Below are 21,534 nucleotides of genomic sequence, written 5' to 3' on the forward strand. Positions count from 1 at the left end.
TTTTACAATATCAGATAAAGTGCTTTTGGTAGTTTTCAGGATCAATTGCCTTATTTTCCCAAGAATTTCCACGTGATGGAAAAAGCTAAATATCAGAATATTGATGGTATTGATCACATTTCATTTCCCATCTGAAAATAGAAACATATTTGGTAAGAGTCCGAAAAGACTGGTTAAACCAGGATGACTTGTTACTCATTATTATTTAAAAACAAAATAACTGCGCACTTTTAAAGAAAACGGGCGATTTGCTCTGCAGTGAAAGATTAGTCAGTGAGCAATACTGTTGTGTTGTGGGTTTCTATAACCCAAGCTTTCCCCTACAGCTCCGCTTTCCCGCGGAAACCTATTGTTTCTGCGCGCGGGATGCCGCCTGCGCCCTTTTTATGGTCAATGTGTCGCGCCATTGACGTCACGCGCGTCACCGCACGTGTATACCACGTGACCACCCAACGCCCGCCGATGATGTCAGCGTTTGGTCACGCCCATCTGAGTCATGTGGTCTGTCGCTATGGTCGCACTCCGCCTTTAACCTGCCGATTACTTTAATCAATGAATCCCATTTGTTTGGGTTAAAATCGGGAAATAGTCAGCATCATTTATTCCAAAATTAGTAAACTGACGGTAAGGTATATTTTTATAATGCTTTGCAATTTTCTAATTATGTCAACACTGGTGGAATTTTGTGAGTTTTAAACCCAATCTTCTCTGATACCAATGGGGATTCTCAGACCATTGGATTGTTTATCATCCAAAGGTTTCATCATTCTGGATACATTCTGATAATACCCGAGATATTAAATGTTTATAACATTCTCCCTCATTTATTATATCAAGAAGTTTTATTACATGGGGTAATAAAGCTTAAAGTTCACAAATAATTCCACTTCCCAGTAAAATAAATCCCCCTTTTCCCTGTCTCATTTCCCTCTCTCCATATGTATTGACACATTTAAACTTTCAGTGTGAATAACTGCAGCTATCAGTTTGGCTCATTGGAGAAGGTTTGGGGTTCAAGTCCAAAGACGTGCAAGTTTGGTTGATTAGCCATGCTAAATTGCCCCTTAGTGTCAGGGGGGGTAGCAGACTAAATGCATCGGCTGGAATTTTACTATCCTGCTCGTCATGGGAATCAGAGCAGGCGAGAGGCGGAGTATGGAAAAGTTGGTTACCAAGGGCGGGATTTTACAGTTTTGGGATGAGCGACGCCGTAAAATACCGCCCATCGGGCTACAGGGATTGGGCCTGGGTGGAATTGTTGTCAGTGTAGGCTCAATAGGCTGAACAGCCTCCTTCTGCATTGTGTTGATTATAAGCCAAACTTCATCAAGCAGTTCATAATCTAGATAAAGACTGAGGTGCGGCCATGCTTCAAATATGAGACATCATAACTCAGCATAATATTCTCTGCACTGATGTCCATGCACAAGATGATCCCTGCAATTCCTGCACATCCCCTGATTACCCCAATTTTCTTTATACAGTTACATTAAAATGAATTACATAAAATCACCCAATGCTGCCCTAAAATCTGTCTAAAGTGTATGGGCGTCTGGCAAATTGAAAATGACCACGGATTGACCTAACAAGAAAGGAAAATTATCTCTTTTGAAGCATGAGACAAATAATGGAACTGTCTCCCAAGGCTGCTATTTACATCCCTTGACTTCATGTTACATTTATTTCTACAAGGGCAAAATACTGCATATGCTGGAAATTTGAAATAAAGGTAGTAAATGCTGGAAATACTCCGCAGGTCTACAACTTCTGTGGAGAGAAAAACAGAGTTAATGTTGCAGGTTGATGACCTCTCGTCATAACTGGGAAAGCTGTGACTATGATAAGCAAGGGTTCTTTTATTCTTTGGGATGTGAGCGTTGCAGACAAAGCTAGTGTTTGTTATCCATTCCTAATTGTCTTTGAACTGCATGGCTAACTAGACCATTTCAAGGGACAGTTAAGAGTTCACCACAGTGCTGTGGTCTAGAGTCATATAGGATAGACCAGCTTATTATGATGCTTGACCAGACTCTCAGTTTGAAATTCAATACACATGCTTTAATTTGATTTTATTTATTATTGTCACAGGTATTAACGTACAGTGAAAAGTATTGTTTCTTGTATGCTATACAATCAAAACACACTGTTCATAAAGAAGGAAATGAGAGAGTGCAGAATGTAGTGTTACAGTTATAGCTAAAGTATAGGAAAAGATCAACTTAATACAAGGTAGGTCCATTCAAAAGTCTGATGGCAGCAGGGAACAAGCTGTTCTTGTGTCGGTTGGTATGTGACCTGAGACTTTTGTATCTTTTTCTTGACGATAGAAGGTGGAAGAGAGAATGTCTGGGTTGTGTGGAGTCCTTAATTATGCATGCTAACAGAATAAAGAGAAAGATGGCTTACGTTTTGAACGAACAAAATAAACTTTATTATACAATATCAGAAATATAAAACTATTTACAGTATCAATCTTATACTCTACCATTCAGGATTAATATGAGATACATGTGAATTAACAGGCAAATTGTGGTTGAACACACGACATTGCACACTAAATGGAAATGCGACCAGCCATCAGTAAACACTTTGAGACAACCAATCTTATGGAAACTGAGAGATTTTCTGCCTCCTCCCACCCCCAGCATGTTTTGCCGTGGCAGAGGCGGCTTACCTTTGGCTAGTGGTGGAATCTTCCAGTCCCATTGTTCACACCCTTCGCTGCTGCGGAAAATCCCACCTAATGTCTCTCTCACAAGGGATTCTCGTCTTCACCTTTGAGCATCTGGCTTTGAAAGTCTCTCAGAAATTGATTCAACTCAGATGGCACCAGCAATGGTTCACCTTGCCAGGTTTCAATCTCTCAAGGTTCTTTGCTTCCAAGAATAATTTCAGGTCTCTTGCTGTGCCGAGCAGAACACTTCTCCAGAACAGCCTGAAGAGTGGAGTCACCAACCTTCTGCTACCATCTTCAATCTCAGTCCTCTTCACTTAAAGCCTGCTAACCGCAGTCCATTTCTTGTTTCAAACCTCCTTACTCTCTTTTTAACAACTGGGACCTTTTCCTGTCCCTACCCCCGTCTTGGACTCTTTTCAAAGGCATTCTGCTCCAAGGCATTTAACGTGGGTTTTTGCAACATTTTCCCTTTTTAGTTTATTTTGTATGGGTCTGTACTGGGCCTGAAAAACTTAAAACGCTGGGCTGGAGTTTCTGATCTTTTGTTGTCCAATAAGATAAGAGTGACTTTCAAAACAAGGTAAGAACAGCATTAGTGAGCCAGATGGTAGTTTCATAGTTACTATTACTGAAACTGACTTTTATATTCCAGATTTAATTAATTGTATTTAAATTCTGCAGACTGTCGTAGTGGGTTTTGTACCCATATCCCACCCCTAACTCTGCATCTCCACAAACGCTGCCAGATATGTTCAATATTTTCGGCATTTTTTGTCAACTTTATTACTAATTCTCATCTATCCAGCGACAGTGAAGAAATGAAAATATGTTTCCGAGTCAGGATGCTGAATGCCTTGGAGGAAACTTACAGGTGGTGGTATTCACATGCATCTGCTAAATTTCTAGATGGTACATGTCACGGGTTTCGAAGATGCTGCCTAAGGAGCCTTGGTGAATTCCTGCAGTACATGTTATAGACAGTACATATGGCTGCCATTGTTCATCAGTGGTGGAGGGATTGTATGTTTGGAGAAGGGGTACTAGTCAAGCAGGCTGCTTTTTCCTGGATGGTGTCAAGTTTCTTTAGTGTTGTTGGAGCTACGTTGATCCAGGCCAATGGACAGTATCTAATCAGACTATTGATTTGTGCCTTGTAGATGGTGGACAGGCTCTTGGGAGTCAGGAGAAGTTACTTACTGCAGAATTCCCAGCCTCTGATCTGCTCTTGTGTCCACAATATTTATATAGCTGATCTACTTCAGTTTTTGGTTAATTCTAATGCTCCCCAAATGTTGATTATGGCTGAATCTGTGATGGTGATGCCATTGAATGTCATGGAATGATGGTTAAATTCTCTCTTGTTGAAGATAGTCATTGCTTGGCACTTGCGAGGCACAGGTGTTACTTGCATTTATCGGCCTAAGCTTGGATATTGTCCTTGTTTTGTTGCATTTGGACATGGACTGCTTCAGTATCTGAGGAATTACGTATACTGCAATTATCAATAACTTCCCCACTCTGACTTTATGATGGAGGGAAAGTCTTTTGTGAAATTGCTTAAGATTGTTGGGCCTTGAATACCACCCTGAGGAATTCCTGCAGCAATGTCCAGGGACTGAAATGATTTACTTCCAACCACTACAACCATCTTCCTTTATACTAGATATGACTCTAACTGGTGGAAAGTTTTTTCCCATGATTCCCATTGGCTCCAGTTTTGTAGGGCTTCTTGATGCTACACTAAAATCAGTTTGTTCTCAATCTTGGGGACGTATTTAATCCATGATGGGCTTCCAGTATCGTATTTGTGCTTTCAGTATGATTCCCTCTTTCCACCATCATAACTCACTGACATCATTGGAGGCAGTACAACAAAGGTTCACTAAATTAGTCTCTTGGATAAAAAGATAGTCTTATCAGGAAAGGCTGAGTTTATTTATTTATATTATTTAGTTAATTTTTATTACTTATTTATAAATTTATTTATTTTCTGGAGTTTAGAAGAAACATTGAAAATTCTGAAGGTGCTTTACAGGGTAGACACTTAAATATTGCTTCCTCTGGCTGGGAAATCTAGAACAAGGGGACACAGATTTAGAATAAGGAAGTGAAGGTTTAGCTGTGGAGGTACCAATATTGGACTGATATGGGCACAGTATGAAGTCTCACAACACCAGTTAAAGTCCAACAGGTTTATTTGGTATCACGAGCTTTCAGAGCATTGCTTCTTCCTCAGATGAATGGGCTCACACATCTGATGAAGGAGCAGCGTTCCGAAAGCTCATGATACCAAATAAACCTGTTGGACTTTAATCTGGCGTTATAAGACTTCTTACTGTGATAGTTTAGGGCTGAGACGAAGAGAAATTTCTTCATTCAAAGGATTGTGAATCTTCAAAATTTCCTACACCAGAGGCTTGTGGATGTGCCATCACTGCATATACTTAAGGTGGGATGACAGATTTATGGTCTCTCAGGGAATCGCATGATATGGGGAACAGGCAGGAACGTGAACTTGAAACCTAAGATCAGCCATGATGAAAGGCAGTGCATGTTCAACAGGCCATCGAGTCTTCTGCTCCTGTTTCTTATATTCTTATGTCAGCCCTGTGTGAGCTCATTTGCTGCTGAAATCTTCACTCAGTTTGTTACGTTTTGTTTTATTATTTTTAGCTTGACTATTCCAACAGCTGCCAGTCACACAACACCTTCATTTTAAAATTCTTATCCATGTCTTCAATTACCTAAATGTCCCCTACATACCGTATCCCTGTAATCTCCTCCAGCCCCATGATCCTGACAAGATATCTGTGCTCCTCTAATTCTGACCTCTTGAGAATACCCAATTTTAGTTACTCCAACATTGGAAGCCATGCCTTATCCTAGAATGCCCCACAAGAGGAAGCATCCACTCCACATCGATTTTATCCATATCTTTTATCATCCTGTATACTTCAATTTGACCTCCTTATTTTTCTAAATTCCAGAGAGTCTGGGCCTGAGCTGTTTAATCTCTCTTCATACAACAAACCCCTTATCTCTGGAATCAACTTTGAACCTCTTTTGAACTGCTTCCAATGCCACTACATCTTTCCTCAAATAGGGGAACCAAAACTGTACACAGTACTCCAGGTGTAGCCTTACCAATGTTTTGTATAGTTGCAACAATATTTCCTTCCTTTCATCTTCTATTCTTTTAGCTATAAATGCCAACATTCCATTCACTTTCTTTATTATCTGCTGTATCTGCATGTTAATTTTCTGTGACTCATGAAGGAGGACAACCAGATCCCTCTGCAGCAGAACACCCTAAAATCTCTCCCCATTTAGATAATAAGTGACCTTCCCATTTTCCCAACCAAAATACGTGACTTCACACTTATCCACATTAAACTCCATCTGCCACATTTTGGCCCACTCTCCTAACCTATCTATATAAGAACATAAAAAATAGGAGCAGGAGTAGGCCATCTAGCCCCTCAAGCCTGCCCCGCCATTCAGTAAGATCATGGCTGATCCAAAGTGGCTCAGTTCCACTTTCCCGCTTTCTCCCCATAACCCTTAATTCCCTTGCCTACCAAAAACCTATCTACCCGTGTTTTAAATATATTTAGCCTCCACCACTTCAACGGGCAGAGAATTCCAGAGATTCACCACCCTTTGAGTGAAGAAGTTCCTCCTCAACTCTGTTCTAAACTGCCCCCCCCCCCCCCCCCCCCTTTATCTTGAGGCTATGCCCTCTAGTCCTGCTGTCCTTTCTGAGCGGGAAGAACCTCTCCACCTCTACCCTGTCCATCCCCTTCATCATCTTATATGTGTCAATAAGTTCCCCCCTCATCCTTCTAAACTCCAACGAGTACAAGCCCAGTCTATTCAGCCTGTCTTCATAGCTCAACCCCCTCAACTCCGGTATCAGCCTAGTGAACCTCTTCTGCACTCCCTCCAAGGCCGAAATATCCTTGCACAAGTGCGGTGACCAAAACTGCACACAGTACTCCACAATATCCATTTGTAAGGTTCTTATTTCCTTATTGCAACTTACTGTCCTGCCCATTTTTCTGTCATCTGCAAATTTTGGCTATTGAGCCTTCCATCCCTGTATCCAAGTCGTTAATATAGATTGTAAAAGCTGGGGCCAAAGAACCAAACCCTGTGGCACCCCACCAGTTACTTCTTGCCATCCAGAAATAAAAACATTTATTCTGACTGTTATTCGATAATTTATTAGAATAATAAAACATCACTGCGGCAGAAGTGTGTTTTTTGTTGACCGTTCATTACGGTGCAAAGATTTTTGATGTTTAATGTTGAGCATTACATAAGAACATAAGAAATAGGAGCAGGAGTAGGCCATCTAGCACTTTGAGCCTGCCCCGCCATTCAATAAGATCATGGCTGATCTGTCATGGCTCAGTTCCACATTCCCGCCCTCTCCCCATAACCCTTAATCCCCTCGCTTATCAAAAACCCATCAACCCGCGTCTTAAAATATTTAGCGAGGCAGCCTCCACCACTTCAACGGGCAGAGAATTCCAGAGATTCACCACCCTTTGAGTGAAGAAGTTCCTCCTCAACTCCGTTCTAAACCGCCCCCCCCTTTATCTTGAGGCTGTGCCCCCTAGTCCTACTGTCCTTTCTGAGCGGGAAGAGTCTCTCCACCTCTATCCTATCCATCCCATTCATCATCTTATATGTCTCAATGAGATCTCCCCTCATTCTTCTAAACTCTAACGAGTACAAGCCTAGTTTATTCAGCCTGTCCTCATAGCTCAACCCCCTCAACTCCGGTATCAGCCTAGTAAACCTCCTCTGCACTCCCTCCAAGGCTAAAATATCCTTGCGTAAGTGTGGCGACCAAAACTGCACACAGTACTCCAGCTGCGGCCTCACCAATGCCCTATACAGCTGCAGCAAGACCTCCCTACTTTTATATTCAATCCCCCTCGCTATGAAGGCCAGCATCCCATTCGCCTTCCTGACCACCTGCTGCACCTGCAGGCTGGGTTTTTGCGACTCGTGCACAAGGACCCCGAGGTCCCTCTGCACTGTCACATGCTGCAGTTTTTCGCCACGTAAGTAATAGCCCTTCCTACCATTATTCCTACCAAAGTGGACCACCTCACACTTGCCAACATTAAATTCCATTTGCCATTTCCTGGCCCATTCGCCCAGCCTATCTAGATCCTTCTGCAGACTCTCCACACCCTCCGTGCAATTTGCCGTTCCACCAATCTTGGTGTCATCAGCAAATTTCGACACCATACACTCGGTTCCCTTCTCCAGATCATCTGTATAAATGGTAAATAGCTGAGGCCCCAGCACCGACCCCTGGGGCACTCCACTAGTCACCGACCGCCGATCCGAATAGCACCCATTCACCCCCACTCTCTGCCTCCTATTTGACAACCAATCCTCTATCCACGCTAACACCCTACCCCCAACTCCATGCCCCCTTACCTTCTGGAATAACCTCTTGTGAGGTACCTTGTCAAACGCCTTCTGAAAATCAAGAAAGACCACATCCACCAGCTCTCCTCTATCCACCGCCCTAGACACATCCTCATAGAACTCCAATAAATTTGTCAGACATGACTTCCCCTTAACGAAACCGTGCTGCGTCTGCTCTATCAAGCAATTCCCCTCAAGATGCCTCGCTATTTCCTCCTTGATGACGGATTCTAACATTTTACCTACAACAGACGTTAAACTAACCGTGGATCAGTTCCACTTTCCTGCTCTCTCCCCATAACCCTTAATTCCCTTGTCTGTCAAAAACCTATCTACCTGTGACTTAAATATATTTAGCGAGGTAGCCTCCACCACTTCAAAGGGCAGAGAATTCCAGAGATTCACCGCCCTTTGAGTGAAGAAGTTCCTCCTCAACTCCGATCTAAACTGTCCCCACCCGTTATCTTGATGCTGTGCGCTCTAGTCCTGCTATACTTTCTAAGCGGGAAGAATCTCTCTGCCTCTACGCTATCCATCCCCTTCATTGTCTTATATGTCTCTATAAGATCCCCCCTCATCCTTCTAAACTCCAACAAGTACAGACCCAGTCTATTTAGTCTCTCTTCATAGTCCAACCCCCTCATCTCTGGTATCAGCCTAGTGAACCTCCTCTGCACTCCCTCCAAGGCCAATATATCCTTCCTCAAGTGCGGCGACCAAAACTGCACACAGTACTCCAGCTGCGGCCTCACCAGTACCCTGTACAGTTGCAGCAAGACCTCCCTACTTTTATATTCTATCCCCTTCGCTATAAAGGCCAACATTCCATTAGCCTTCTTGATCACCTGCTGCACCTGCAGACTGGGTTTTTGCGACTCGTGCACAAGGACCCCGAGGTCCCTCTGCACCGTAGCATGCTGCAGCTTTTCGCCTTTTAAATAGTAATCCCTCCTACCATTATTTCTGCCAAAGTGGATAACCTCACACTTGCCAACATTATACTCCATCTGCCAGGACCTTGCCCACTCGCTTAGCCTATCCAGATCCCTCTGCAGACTCCCCACACTCTCCATGCAATTTGCTTTTCCACTCATCTTCGTGTCATCAGCAAATTTCATCACCCTACGCTGCATTGATAGAATACCCTAATAAATTTAATATATTGACTGCAGAATCTGAACTTCCTTATCAAAATTCAGTTGAATGTTATAATTGAAATAAGTTTTATGTAATATTTAGTTCGTACGCAATTTTCTCTACATGCTTTGTAGATACAATAGATCTTTGTAGATCTGGTAGGTAGGATCTCCTAAGGAAAACTAGAGGTTTAGAATTCCAATTGTGAACATCTTAAACTTGAGTGGTTTAATATTTTGAGGCACTATCCAATTATAATGTTTCTCCCATTATTTCACTGACCATTTGGATGTATTTGACACCAATCTCCTGTTTTATACACAGCTAAAATGGCAGACGAGAGCATTGCTTGTATAATCAAAAGTCCGATTGCACTGCAGGCTGGCGATGTGAAAACAGACTTGGCAAAACCTGGAGTGTTTGTAATTGAGGTGACTTTTCCACGGGAAAGAATCATTAATGTACGTGAGTCTTGTGCCTCTCAAATATATTCATTATTAAATGCAAAACTCAGTTGGAAAATGTCACTGCTTTTTTTAACTCCATATTGAAGTATATAATCAAGTGTTGTACTCAAATGCCTAAGTGGGGTCTCAATGGTTAGGTTGATAGCTAACCAAATGAAAGTGACAGACATTGGTAGAAGTAAATTTTAAAGGGTGTCTTCACGAGATAAGGGAGATATTGAGCAGTTTAGGGAGAAAATTCAACAGCGGCTGATAGGACAAAAATAGAGGCAAAGCGTAAAATTTCAAAGGCAGAGGAATAAAGAGTTCAGAAAAGTAGTATGGTCAGAGTTGGAAGAGGTTATAAAGCTGTGAATGGATTGATGGTTGATGTAAACTTCAGTCTGTAACTATTTTTAATATTTTTGTCTAATGTTTAATGCTTAGTGCAAATCAGTGTGTAGAAAAATTTTTTTAAATTCCAAAAATAGAATTACATCAGACATACTGCACAGAAACAGGTCATTCAGCCCAACCATGCCAGTGTTTATGGTTCAATCGGGTGTTCTAACTTTCTACTCTCTTCTCCCTTGTGTACTTGTCTAGTTTTCTGTCAAACCCTTATTAGTGTGTTCCACATTCCCTCCACAGTGGGTAAAGTAGTTTCTTCTGAATTACCTAGTGAACTTTTATCCTACATTGAATATTCTTAACAAGAGGAAATGTTTTCTATCAAAAAATTTCAAAATTTTGAATAACTATTAAGTCATGCTTCAACCATTTTTCAGGAGGAAGAAAACCTAGTCTTCACTGGGTCTTCAATTCAACATTATTGTTTAGTGCCAGTCCCCTGCCTTTTCCCCATATCCCTGCACATTGTTTCTATTCAAACAATCATCTAATGCTCTCTTGAATGTCTGAATTGAATCTGCCTCCACCACATTTCCAGGCAGCGCATTGCAGACACCAACTGCTCACTGTGTGAAATTTTTTTTTCTCGCATCACATTTTCTTCTTTTGCAAACCACTTTAAATCTTAAAGTACATAATCAATATGTTGTGTTCAAATGTCTAAGTTGAGATCTCTGTAGCTGATAAAATCACAAGCAGGAATGAATTTTCACTTTCTATCCTGTTCAGCCCCCTTATGATTTTGAATATCTCTACCAAATCAGTCATAGCCTTCTTCTCCAAGGAGAACAGTTCCAACTTCTCCACTGTATCCTGATAACTGAAGTTTTCCATCCCTGGAACCATTCTTGTAAACCTCTTCTGCACTGTCTCCAATGCATTCACGTCCTATAATGTGACACCCAGAATTCTACACAATACGATCCTGATATGTATACACATACGCTTCTGGTATCATCTTTGTAAATTTTCTTTGAACCATCTCCAGTGTCTATCTCCTGTTTATAACATGGCAACCAGAACTACACTCAGGTCTCTAAGGTTGACGTAAACGAAGATTTGGCACATGTTCAAAATAACTTTGTAACTGTCTTTTGTCTGGAAAACGCCAGAAACCTTCACCCTTGTCCGTGGCTGGCATTCTCTGGTACTGCTGCTGTGAATGGAGTTTTGGCCGAACGTCAAATTCTCTGTCCTCGCTGACAACAGGATGGGAACTGACAAGATCAGAGAACACACCATTAGTCTAGTGTTTTGTGTGTCTTTTTAATGGCCTTATTAATCTGTGGTGCAACATTTAGTGATTGAAATAGTCATACTCTGATGCCCTCGTTCATATACCCCAGGTGGACCTGCACCTCCCAAGAAATAATGACCTCCCTATTCCCTTCTGTCAAGAGATGTTGAGGAGAATGGTGTGGTTGACCGTATCAAAGGCTGCAGAGTGGTTGAGTAGCAGAGATAATATGCTACAGTCACAGAGAACTTCCTCATGACTTTAATGAGGCTAACTCTAAACTAGTGTTCTACACTAATTGCCAATGGTGAAATTTATTAGTGAAAGCTTGTAAGCTTTTTAAACTGTCAGCCTTTCTAACTGAGAATTGAGGGCAAGGAATAAGTTTTTAAAGAGTGGACAAGAAATGTGAGAAATTGAAACAAAAGCTGACCTTTACCCCAGAAGCCTTTACCATCAGGATTGATATTCCCTTTGCTGGGATAATGCTATCTTTTATTCTGCAGCAGTTCTTTATAATGTGATTGAATTATAAACTGAAGGTGTTGGTTAATAAACCCGAGTCACGTCTAATCTGTTGTAAGGCAGAGTAAATCCATTATTCACCCAGTTATGCTTTTTTCTCTTGTAAAAAAAGAATAATCTTAAACCATTCCAGATTTATCATGTTTTACTTTGATTGAAATCTTCCAGTCACTTGTCTAAGTCATCTTTTTTTGAACATTTATTCCTTTGTGGAAGAACTTGTAATTTCATCTGTTCAACTCTCTCTTATCACTGCATTATATTACTCTTCACTGACCAGCTTCGGACAATCACATTTAAGAATTATTACACTGCTTTCTTAACTGTACGTCTTCAACGACGGCTGACTGCAGAGTCTGACAGGAAGCTGTTGAAGTGGAAGACCTGCATCCGGAACATGTGTCTGATGCCCAATCCCCACACGGAGAATGGATCACAGGATTACTTCTCCATTGCAAGAGATCAGGTAAGGTTCAACTGTAAATTCCTTTGATGTTACAGCCTGAATTTTCTTATTATTTCATTTTAAATCTTTATGATACTTAGGCTACTGCAAATCAGCTGATTGAACAAATCCACAATTGGTTGGTGGTGCAGTTTCACCTATATTTCCTGTTATTACACCAGGTATCACACCAATGTAATATTTTTCAATTTCTCAGACAAGCCTTCTTTATAACAAGTTTGAATGATTTGCCAAACTATGGTCAGTGACTCTGCATCCATTAGGCATTAGATGGGAGAATAACTTAACACATTTTATGACAACTTAAGTTGCTTAGGAACAGACCCTAAGGAGATGCACAGAATAATTCAGAAGTTAAAGCCCAGTAATCCTAACTTTCCCTGCTTCTGGTGGATTTGGATAAGTTTGCAAGCTGGCCCTTCAACATTTGTGTTCTGGATTAAAAAATACTCAGAGTCTGGAGTAAATTGAAATGAGGAAATTTTGTTACAAGCATGCTTCAGTGAATCAAAACATCTCAAAAAGCAGTTATTGTGAAGTACATTTATACACAATATAGCTTAAGCTGGCTGGATGTCCAAGAGTATTTTGTCTGTTCATGGCGTTCATATGTCAATATATGAGCAAGGAGCAGGCGTGGACCCCCCTCCCTTCCCCAAGGCAATCACCTTGACTCAACATGATCCCCTCCTCTGACTCTACCTCATCCGATCCCCACTGCACCTCCTGACCTCACCCAACACTGGCCTCATATTTAATTCACTCATCCAAAATGGCAATTATCCAATTTTATTACTGTTAGACACAGAACGAAAGAGACCTTAACCAGGATTCTTTCAAAAAACTTAGAATGATTGATTTATTGTAAACCAACAAATCTTCTTTCAAACAAGGTGCAAGAATCGATTAACAAACAATTGTACTGTGAATGTTAAACTAGCTATCTCTTTTCAAATGCCTGCACACGCACAAACAAGGGACAAACAGATAGGAGACTCTGCAAATTTAGGCTGTTGGAGAGTAGACTTTATATTAAAATAAATAAATTATATTAATTTCATAGGGTTTTGAGGCTGTTGAACTGGAGTTCCCTCATGGGAAATGGGAAGGTTAATAGGAAGAATAACAACCCCAGAGAACCATGGATGACCAGAGATATTCACGATACAATGAAAAAGAAAAGAAAAGCTTTAATAAGTACAAAGTGGGTAAATCAGCAGAGGCATCAGTGAAGTATAGAAAGTGCAGGTGGAGCTTAAAACAACTAGGAAAGCAAACGGGATATGAGAAAATCCCAAGATATTCTATACGTATATCAATGGGAGGAGGATAACCAGGGAAACAGTAGGGCCAATTAGGGACTGAGGGGGCAATCTGTAGGTGGCGCCAGAGGATGTTGGTAAAATGTTCAATGAATACTTCATATCTGTCTTCATCCAAGACAATGAGGATGAATGTATGGCATTCAGGGAGAGAGACTGTGAGGTTGTTGAGCGAATTGACATAAGGAAGGACAAGGTATTGGAGTTATAGAACATAGAACACTACAGCACAAACAGGCCCTTCGGCCCACGAGTTGCACCGATCACATCAACACCTACCAATCTATAAACCTATCTATAACCCCCAATCCCATTAAACCCCATATACTCATCTAGAAGTCTTTTAAAAGACCCCAGCGAGTTCGCCTCCACCACCACTGACGGCAGCCGATTCCATTCGCTCACCACCCTCTGAGTGAAAAACTTACCCCTAACATCACTTCTGTACTTTTCTCCCCGCACCTTAAATCTGTGTCCTCTCGTAGCGACCATTTCAACCCGGGGAAATAGCCTCTGAGAATCCACCCTATCTATTTCTCTCAACATTTTATAAACTTCTGTCAGGTCGCCTCTCAACCTTCGTCTCTCCAGGGAAAAGAGTCCCAGCTCCCTCAACCTAACTTCATAAGGCATGCCTCCCAGTCCAGGCAACATCCTTGTAAATCTCCTTTGTTCCCTTTCAATAGCTTCTACGTCTTTCCTATAGTGAGGCGACCAGAACTGCGCACAGTACTCCAAATGAGGCCTGACAAGGGTCTTATAAAGTTGCAACATTACCTCCCGATTCCTAAACTCAATCCCTCGATTAATGAAGGCCAGTACACCATACGCCTTCTTGACCACATCCTCCACCTGCGAGGCCGATTTAAGAGTCATGTGGACCCGGACCCCAAGATCCTTCTGCTCTTCAACGCTACTAAGACTCCTGCCCTTGATAGTGTACTCGTTCATCCCGTTGGTTCTGCCAAAATGGACGACTACACATTTATCTGCGTTGAAGTCCATCTGCCACTTCTCCGCCCAGTCCTGCATCCTATTTATGTCCTGCTGCAACTTTTGACGTCCTTCCAGACCATCCACAACACCACCGACCTTCGTGTCATCAGCGAACTTACTTACCCATCCCTCCACTTCCTCATCTAGGTCATTTATGAAAATGACAAACGGCAAGGGTCCTAGAACAGATCCCTGGGGCACTCCACTGGTGACTGAGTTGTTAGCACAAGTTTATTTATTAGTCTACAAGTAGGCTTACATTAATACTGCACTGAAGTTACTGTGAAAATCCCCTAGTCACCACATCCGGCACCTGTTTGGGTACACTGACAGAGAATTTAGCATGGCCAATGCACCTAACCAGCACATCTTTCAGACTGTGGGAGAAAACCAGAGCACCTGGAGGAAACCCACACAGACACGGGGAGAACATACATACAGCGACCCAAGCTGGGAATCGAATCCCGGTCCCAAGCGTTGTGAGGCAACAGTGCTAATCACTGTGTCACCATGCCCCCCAGGCTTAAGAGTAGATAAAATTTCAGGTCCAGATGAATTATGCCCCAGGCTGCTGTGGAAGGTGAGAGAGGAAGTTGCTGGGGTTCTGACCCAAATTTTAAATTCCACTCTGGCCAAGGGGAGAGGACTGGAGAACAGCTAATGGAGTTTCGGTACTTAAGAAGGGTTGTAGAGATAAACCAAGGAACTACAGATCAGTGAGTCTCACATTATTGGTAGGGAAACTATTGGGGAAACCTCTGAAGGAGAGCATCTAGGAGAGGCAAGGATTGATCAGGGATAGTCATAGGGCTTCCCCAGGGAGGTCAAGCCTAACAAATTTGATTGAATTTTTTGAGGAGGTGACCAAGTGTGTAGATGAGGGTAGTGCAGTTGGTGTAGTTTATGTGGATTTCAGCAAAGTCTTTGACAAGATCCCACATGGGAGACTTGTAAAGAAGGAAAATGCAAATGGGTACAGGGTAATTTGATAAAGTAGATTCAAAATTGCCTTAGTTGTAGGAAACAGAAGACGATACAGAAGGCTGCTGTAGTGACCGGAAACCAATGTTAAGTGGCACACCACAGGGATCTGTGCTGGGCCCTCTATTATTCGTCATTTATATAAACAACATAGATGACTATATGGGGGGGTAGGATTAGTAAGTTTGTGGATGACACAAAGATTGGTCAGGTGGTTAACAGTGAGGCGGAGTGTCTTGGGCAACAAGAAGATGTAGACAGAATTGTCAAATGGGCAGATAAGTGGCAGATGGAATTTAACCCTGTAAAGTTTGAGGTGATACACTTTGGAAGGACTAATTTGACAAGGAAGTATTCAATGAATGGCATGATACAAAGACACCTTGGCATGTTTGCCTCTGAAGATGGAAGGGCATGTTAGTAGAGTGGTGAAAAAGGCATATGGCATACTTGCCTTTATCAGTCAAGGTGTGGATTACAAAAGCAGGGAAGTTATGTTGGAGTTGTATAGAACTTTGGTGAGGCCACAGCTAGAGTACTGTGTGCAGTTCTGGTGGTCACGTTATCGGAAGGATGTGATTGCACTGGAGGGGATGCGGAGGAGATTCACCAGGATGTTGCCTGGGATGGAACATTTAAGTTATGAAGAAAAGTTGGATAGGTTTGGGTTGTTTTTGTTGGAGCAGAGAAGACTGAGAGGTGACCTGATTGAGATGTACAGGATTATGAGGGCAAGGATAGAGTGGATAGGGAGCAGCTATTCCCCTTCGTTGGAGGGTCAGTCATGAAGGGACATAGGTTCAAGATGAGGGGCAGGAAATTTAGGGGTTGATGTGAGGGAAAGTTTTTTTACCCAGAGGGTGGTGATGGTCTGGAATGCTGCTGGGAGAGTGGTAAAGGCAGTTTGCCTCACATCCTTTAAAAAGTACCTGGATGAGCACTTGGCATGTCGTAACATTCAAGGCTATTGGCCAAGTGCTGGTAAATCAGGCTACAGAGAGGTCAATTGTTTTTCGCATGTCGATGCAGACTCAATGGGCCAAAGGACCTCTTCTGCATTGAATGATTGTATGAAGACAGATTGCTAACCCCAGTAGAATGCTGAAGGTTCTCTCTAACAGAACTTCGTCCTTCTAGTCTCAGCCTCTCAGGTTTCCATAGGTAGGCAAGTTCTACTGAGATGCAATTCCTAGCTGGTGCCAGATAACCACTCTACTTCAGGGAAGGTATGGAGATTTTCATTTTCTTATTTCAGTTCCAACTGAATTCACAACAAGTTCAAAACTTAAGATTTTTTTAATGTGATTATCAGTAAATCTCTTTGCCTTTGCCTTTAAACCAGTTTTTCCATCAAGTAAAATAATTACACTGCTAGCAAGCAAACAGCTTTTTCCCATAAAGTACTTGGCCAGGTGATTTCTTTGAAAAGACATGCTTGCTCCCAGTCCAAAGATGAACTTACCTGTGTATAAATAATGCAATGCCCTTCCAAATTTTAAGAGAAAAATATGGTTCTTGAAGATATGGGCTGCGATTCTCCCAATTGCATTCTTAAGTGCTGCCATTAGTGGGAAAGTCACAGAGATTCCTGCTGGTGCTGGCAGTGTTTACCAGATCCTATTCAGCTCATTTAAATGAGCTCCCTCTCCTCCCACAGGAATCACTCTATGCTGAATGGCCCATGCCCCAATTCCAGCAGTTCGGTGGTCAGACAGTCACAACCACTTCCTGTTTTTCATTCTGTCACAAGAACTAAATGAACAACGTCCTTGGTCAGATCACTGCGTGAAGCATTTCATGTTACACCTTTCATCAGACCAATATTTTTGATTTGAAACACTGGATTAACCTCTGAAAATTTGTATTGCAGCAGGGATCCATAAACAAACATTCAATCCTGAAGTGAAATGTTGCTCAAAAATTCAGCTCATTATAAACCTAAATAAATATTAAATGCAATGTCCAGTAAATCACCACAGACTTATTAGATATGGTTAGTATACTCCGTGCATACTTTTTCAAACAACCGTGTGTGTGTGAATTTGTACATGCTCAATTCTTTCCTGAAGTCACTATCTTGTTCGGTTTGATAATTTGCCCAACAGCTAAGAAAACCAACATAGGCAACTTGCACAAAAAAGGACATAAAATGACAGTAATAAAAGCAAAATACTGAGGATGATAGAAATCTGAAATAAAAATAGAAAACCCTGGAAAAATTCAGCACGTCTGGTAGCATCTATGAAGAGAGAAATGAAGTTAATGCTTCTAGTCTGTTTGACGCATCTTTCGATTCAAATTGGAAGCAATGACAAATTGCTTCATTTTGACTATCCAGTCCCAGCACGGTGTAACTTAAACATGCATTCAGTCCCCTGAAGTGAAAGGGAGAAAGAGTGTGCATCCAGGTTGCTTAGCCCATCAGTGGTTGAAAGGTATGACTTAGCTAGTGACGGGCTGCATGGTGTTTTAGTTGGTGTCAGAGGCATGGAATCAAAGTGCTGCTTACCTCTAACTCTTGGAGTTTGCTACTAACTTTGGAGATGCTGTTAGCAATAAATGGGCAATGTAATGCTCTGCTATGTTTCCAGCAGGTCACCAGAATTATTACTGTGCTGTGAGACAGTGGGATTTTGTCAATCATTTGTAACACATTGTTAAGTTGACTGTCTATATATATTGGGCTTTAACCATAGATGCTGTTTGAACCAGATGATGTAATGACAGTGCGCCTGATCCTGCGGCAACCATCTCCAGTCTGGCTGAGCTTTACAATAGAAGACATCAAAATGTATGAGTGTGACCATGACAAGGATGTAAGTATCAGTACTGAGCTTTTTAAGATAGCCACCTGGAAAATATTAAAACTTGTATTTGGGACAACACAAAACATGAAATAACATGGAACATGTTGATACAGAAATTGTAGCCAAGGTAGAGAATTATGACAATTTAAATGGCAAAAGATAAATAGAATTTCTGCAGTTTGATCCCAGTAATATTTACTTGAACCTTGTCCAGCTTTTGCTCGGGGGTGGGGGGGTATATTTCCATATTTTTCTCATTCAAATTTTGGAAGATAAGATTTGGCACAACAAAAAACTGACTATAAAAAAAGTGTGCGTTTTAAGAAAATAAATATTTGCTGAACAAATGTACAGCACAGTCTTAGCGATAAATAGTTAAATTAAAAGAGTAATAAAAATCAACAGGGTGTGAGAGGATCAGTATATGTGGGTGGGTCAGTGTGAATACATGTGTATGGTGAATGAGTGAGAAAACTGAGATGAGGCATAAGGCAGACTCTCACTCACAGTCCCCCGCGCACACCCCCACACACTCACTCAGTTCCTCTCACTAACCCACAAACATTCACTCAGTGTCTCCCACTCACAGTCCTCGCGCACACACCCCCACACACTCGCTCAGTACCTCCCACTCACCCCAACACATTCACTCAATGACTTACACTCCCCCACACACTCACTCTGTCTTTCACACACACTCCCACACATTCACTTAGGTGGATCATTGTCCAGCAGCTCAAAGCCCAACAACCCTCTTATCCCCAGATCATTCCTTCCTCAATCATAGAAACTAGAAGCAGGAGTAGGCCATTTGCCCTTCCAGCCTGCTCCGCCATTCATTTTGATCATGGTTGATCATCAATTCAATATCTTGATGCCCTTTTCCCCTCATATCCCTTGGTTCCTTTAGCTCTTAGAGCTATATCAAATTTGTTCTTGAAATCAGAGGTTTTGGCCTCAACTACATTCTATGGTAGTGAATTCTACACATTTGCCATCCTCTGGGTGAAGAAATTTCGCCTCATCAGTTCTAAAAGGTTTACCTCTTATCCTCAAACTATGACGCTTAGTTCTGGATTCCCCCACCATTGGGAACATTCTTTCTGAATCTACTCTCTCTAACTCTGTTAGAATTTTATGATTTTCTATGAGATCCTCTCTTACTCATCCAAACTTCGGTGAGTATAATCCTAACTGACTTAGTCTCTGCTCATATGACAGACCTGCCATTCCAGGATAAACTATCCCTCTATAGCAAGGATATCTTTCTTCAGATAAGGGCACTAAAAGTGCACACAACACTCCAAATGTGGCCCCACCAATGCCCTATACAATTGCAGCAAAACATCCCTATCTTTTTATTCAAATCCTCTCACTGTGAAGGCCAACATACCATTTGCCTTCTGTACTACTTGTTGTACCTGCACACTTACAGCAACTTATGCACGTGGATACCAAGGTCTCAGAGTATCCACCTCTCTCAATTCAAGTGATAATTTGCCTTCTTATTATTGCTACCAAAGTGGATAACCTCACATTTATCCACATTATACTGCATCTGCCATGCTTATGCCCATCCACTTAGCCTGTCCAAATCATGCTGAAGCATCTCTGTATCCTCCTCACGGCTCAGCTCAGCTCCCCACCCAATTTTGTATCATCTGCAAATTTGAAGATAATACATTCAGTTCCTTCTTCCAAATCATAAATATATGTGAACAGTTGGGGTCCTAGCACAGATCCTTGTGGAATCCCAATAGCCAACCTGAAAAAGACCCATTTATGCTAACTCCTTGCTTCCTATCTGACAACCAGCTTTCTATCCGTCTCAAGACATTTCCTGCAATCCCATGTGCTTTAACTTCACATAGGACCTGATTTTACCAGTGCTGAATCTGGGCGTAATTCAGATCCACTTGGAAATCTGTTTTCAGGTACCCCCAAATGCACTTAGCTTGAAAAAAAACTTGCAAGTCTGAATCATGCTGTGGGCAGGGCTTAGCGCACCCAGTATGATCAGACCTCTGAACTGCACATGCGCAATTAGAAAAAAATTTGAAAAAGTGCGCCCATATCAAATTGCACCTGGGCTGCAGAAAGCAGGGAAAACGGACTGGGAGTGGAAAGCGGGAGTGATGGTCCCCACAGATATCACTGTCCCCCTTTATCCACTCCCCTGCTACCCCGATCAATCGTGACCCCCTGCCCCCTTACGCCACCGATCACCCACACAGTGGCAGCAGAGCCCTCTTTCCCACCCCTCCCCCCCCCACCCCTCCAAACAGTGAGCAAGTGCTGCCCCCTCCCTCCCAGGGATACATATTTAACCTTTTGGGGAGCTGCCCCTTTTACTTTGTTCTAATTTAGTTTGAGTTTGTCTATTTGGTTTGACCTAAAAGACACCTGCCCCCACCACACCCCAGAGAACAATCTGGCCTCACTCCCTCTCTCCCCCTCAACCAGACAACAATCTGTACCCCCCACCCCTCACAACCAGACAATGATCAGGCCTCCCTCCCCCTCCACCAGAGAATGATCTGACCCACCCCACCACCGATCTGAGTCAGAGAGCTGTTGGACGCGCCAAACTCATCTCTTCAGCAGCTGGAGCACCCGAAACTACTTTTATTCAGTATGTCCATTTCAGCGCGATTCCATATTGGTGAACGCAATGGTAAAGGGAGAAATGCTGATAAAGTTGGGCGGGCAGTTCATTAATTCAACTGAAATGCATGCAAATCCATTTAAATCGCCATTGCGCCCGTTTTGGGTGTGAATCAGATCGCAGCCATTCCCAGTCTCAATAAAGTGGCCATCTGCACGGACGCAGATCGCATTAATGGCCTCACACCCAAATTTACCACGTTTTCGCGCCCAAAAACAGATGCGACGCAGTGGTAAAATCAGGCCCATAGTATTGTGTTGTGTGAGACCTTGTCAGAAGTCTTCTGAAAGTAAGTAAACCACATCCACTGGTACTCCTCCGTCAACTCTACTAGTTACAATCGGAAAGAATTCCATAGATCCGTTAAGCATGATTTCCCCTTTTTAAATCCATGCTGACTTTATCTGATTATACCA

The 21,534-nt window shown here is 42.2% G+C and overlaps 1 protein-coding gene across 1 annotated transcript in view; it reads left to right on the plus strand.

Annotated features, from left to right (window-relative positions):
- The first annotated feature begins 504 nt into the window (after window positions 1-504).
- Window positions 505-21,534, plus strand: part of nicn1 (nicolin 1) — a 30,869-nt gene continuing 9,839 nt past the window's right edge. Inside the window, exons 1-4 of the mRNA XM_080184302.1 lie at window positions 505-624; window positions 9,587-9,723; window positions 12,162-12,347; window positions 18,343-18,462. Of these exons, the coding sequence (XP_080040428.1) occupies window positions 9,592-9,723; window positions 12,162-12,347; window positions 18,343-18,462 (438 nt within the window). The 5' untranslated portion in view covers window positions 505-624; window positions 9,587-9,591. The remainder of the gene's footprint in view (window positions 625-9,586; window positions 9,724-12,161; window positions 12,348-18,342; window positions 18,463-21,534) is intronic.

The sequence above is a fragment of the Carcharhinus amblyrhynchos genome, chromosome 3, assembly GCF_965287045.1.
Source record: "Carcharhinus amblyrhynchos chromosome 3, sCarAmb.v2.hapA, whole genome shotgun sequence".
In the NCBI taxonomy this organism is placed as follows: domain Eukaryota; kingdom Metazoa; phylum Chordata; class Chondrichthyes; order Carcharhiniformes; family Carcharhinidae; genus Carcharhinus; species Carcharhinus amblyrhynchos.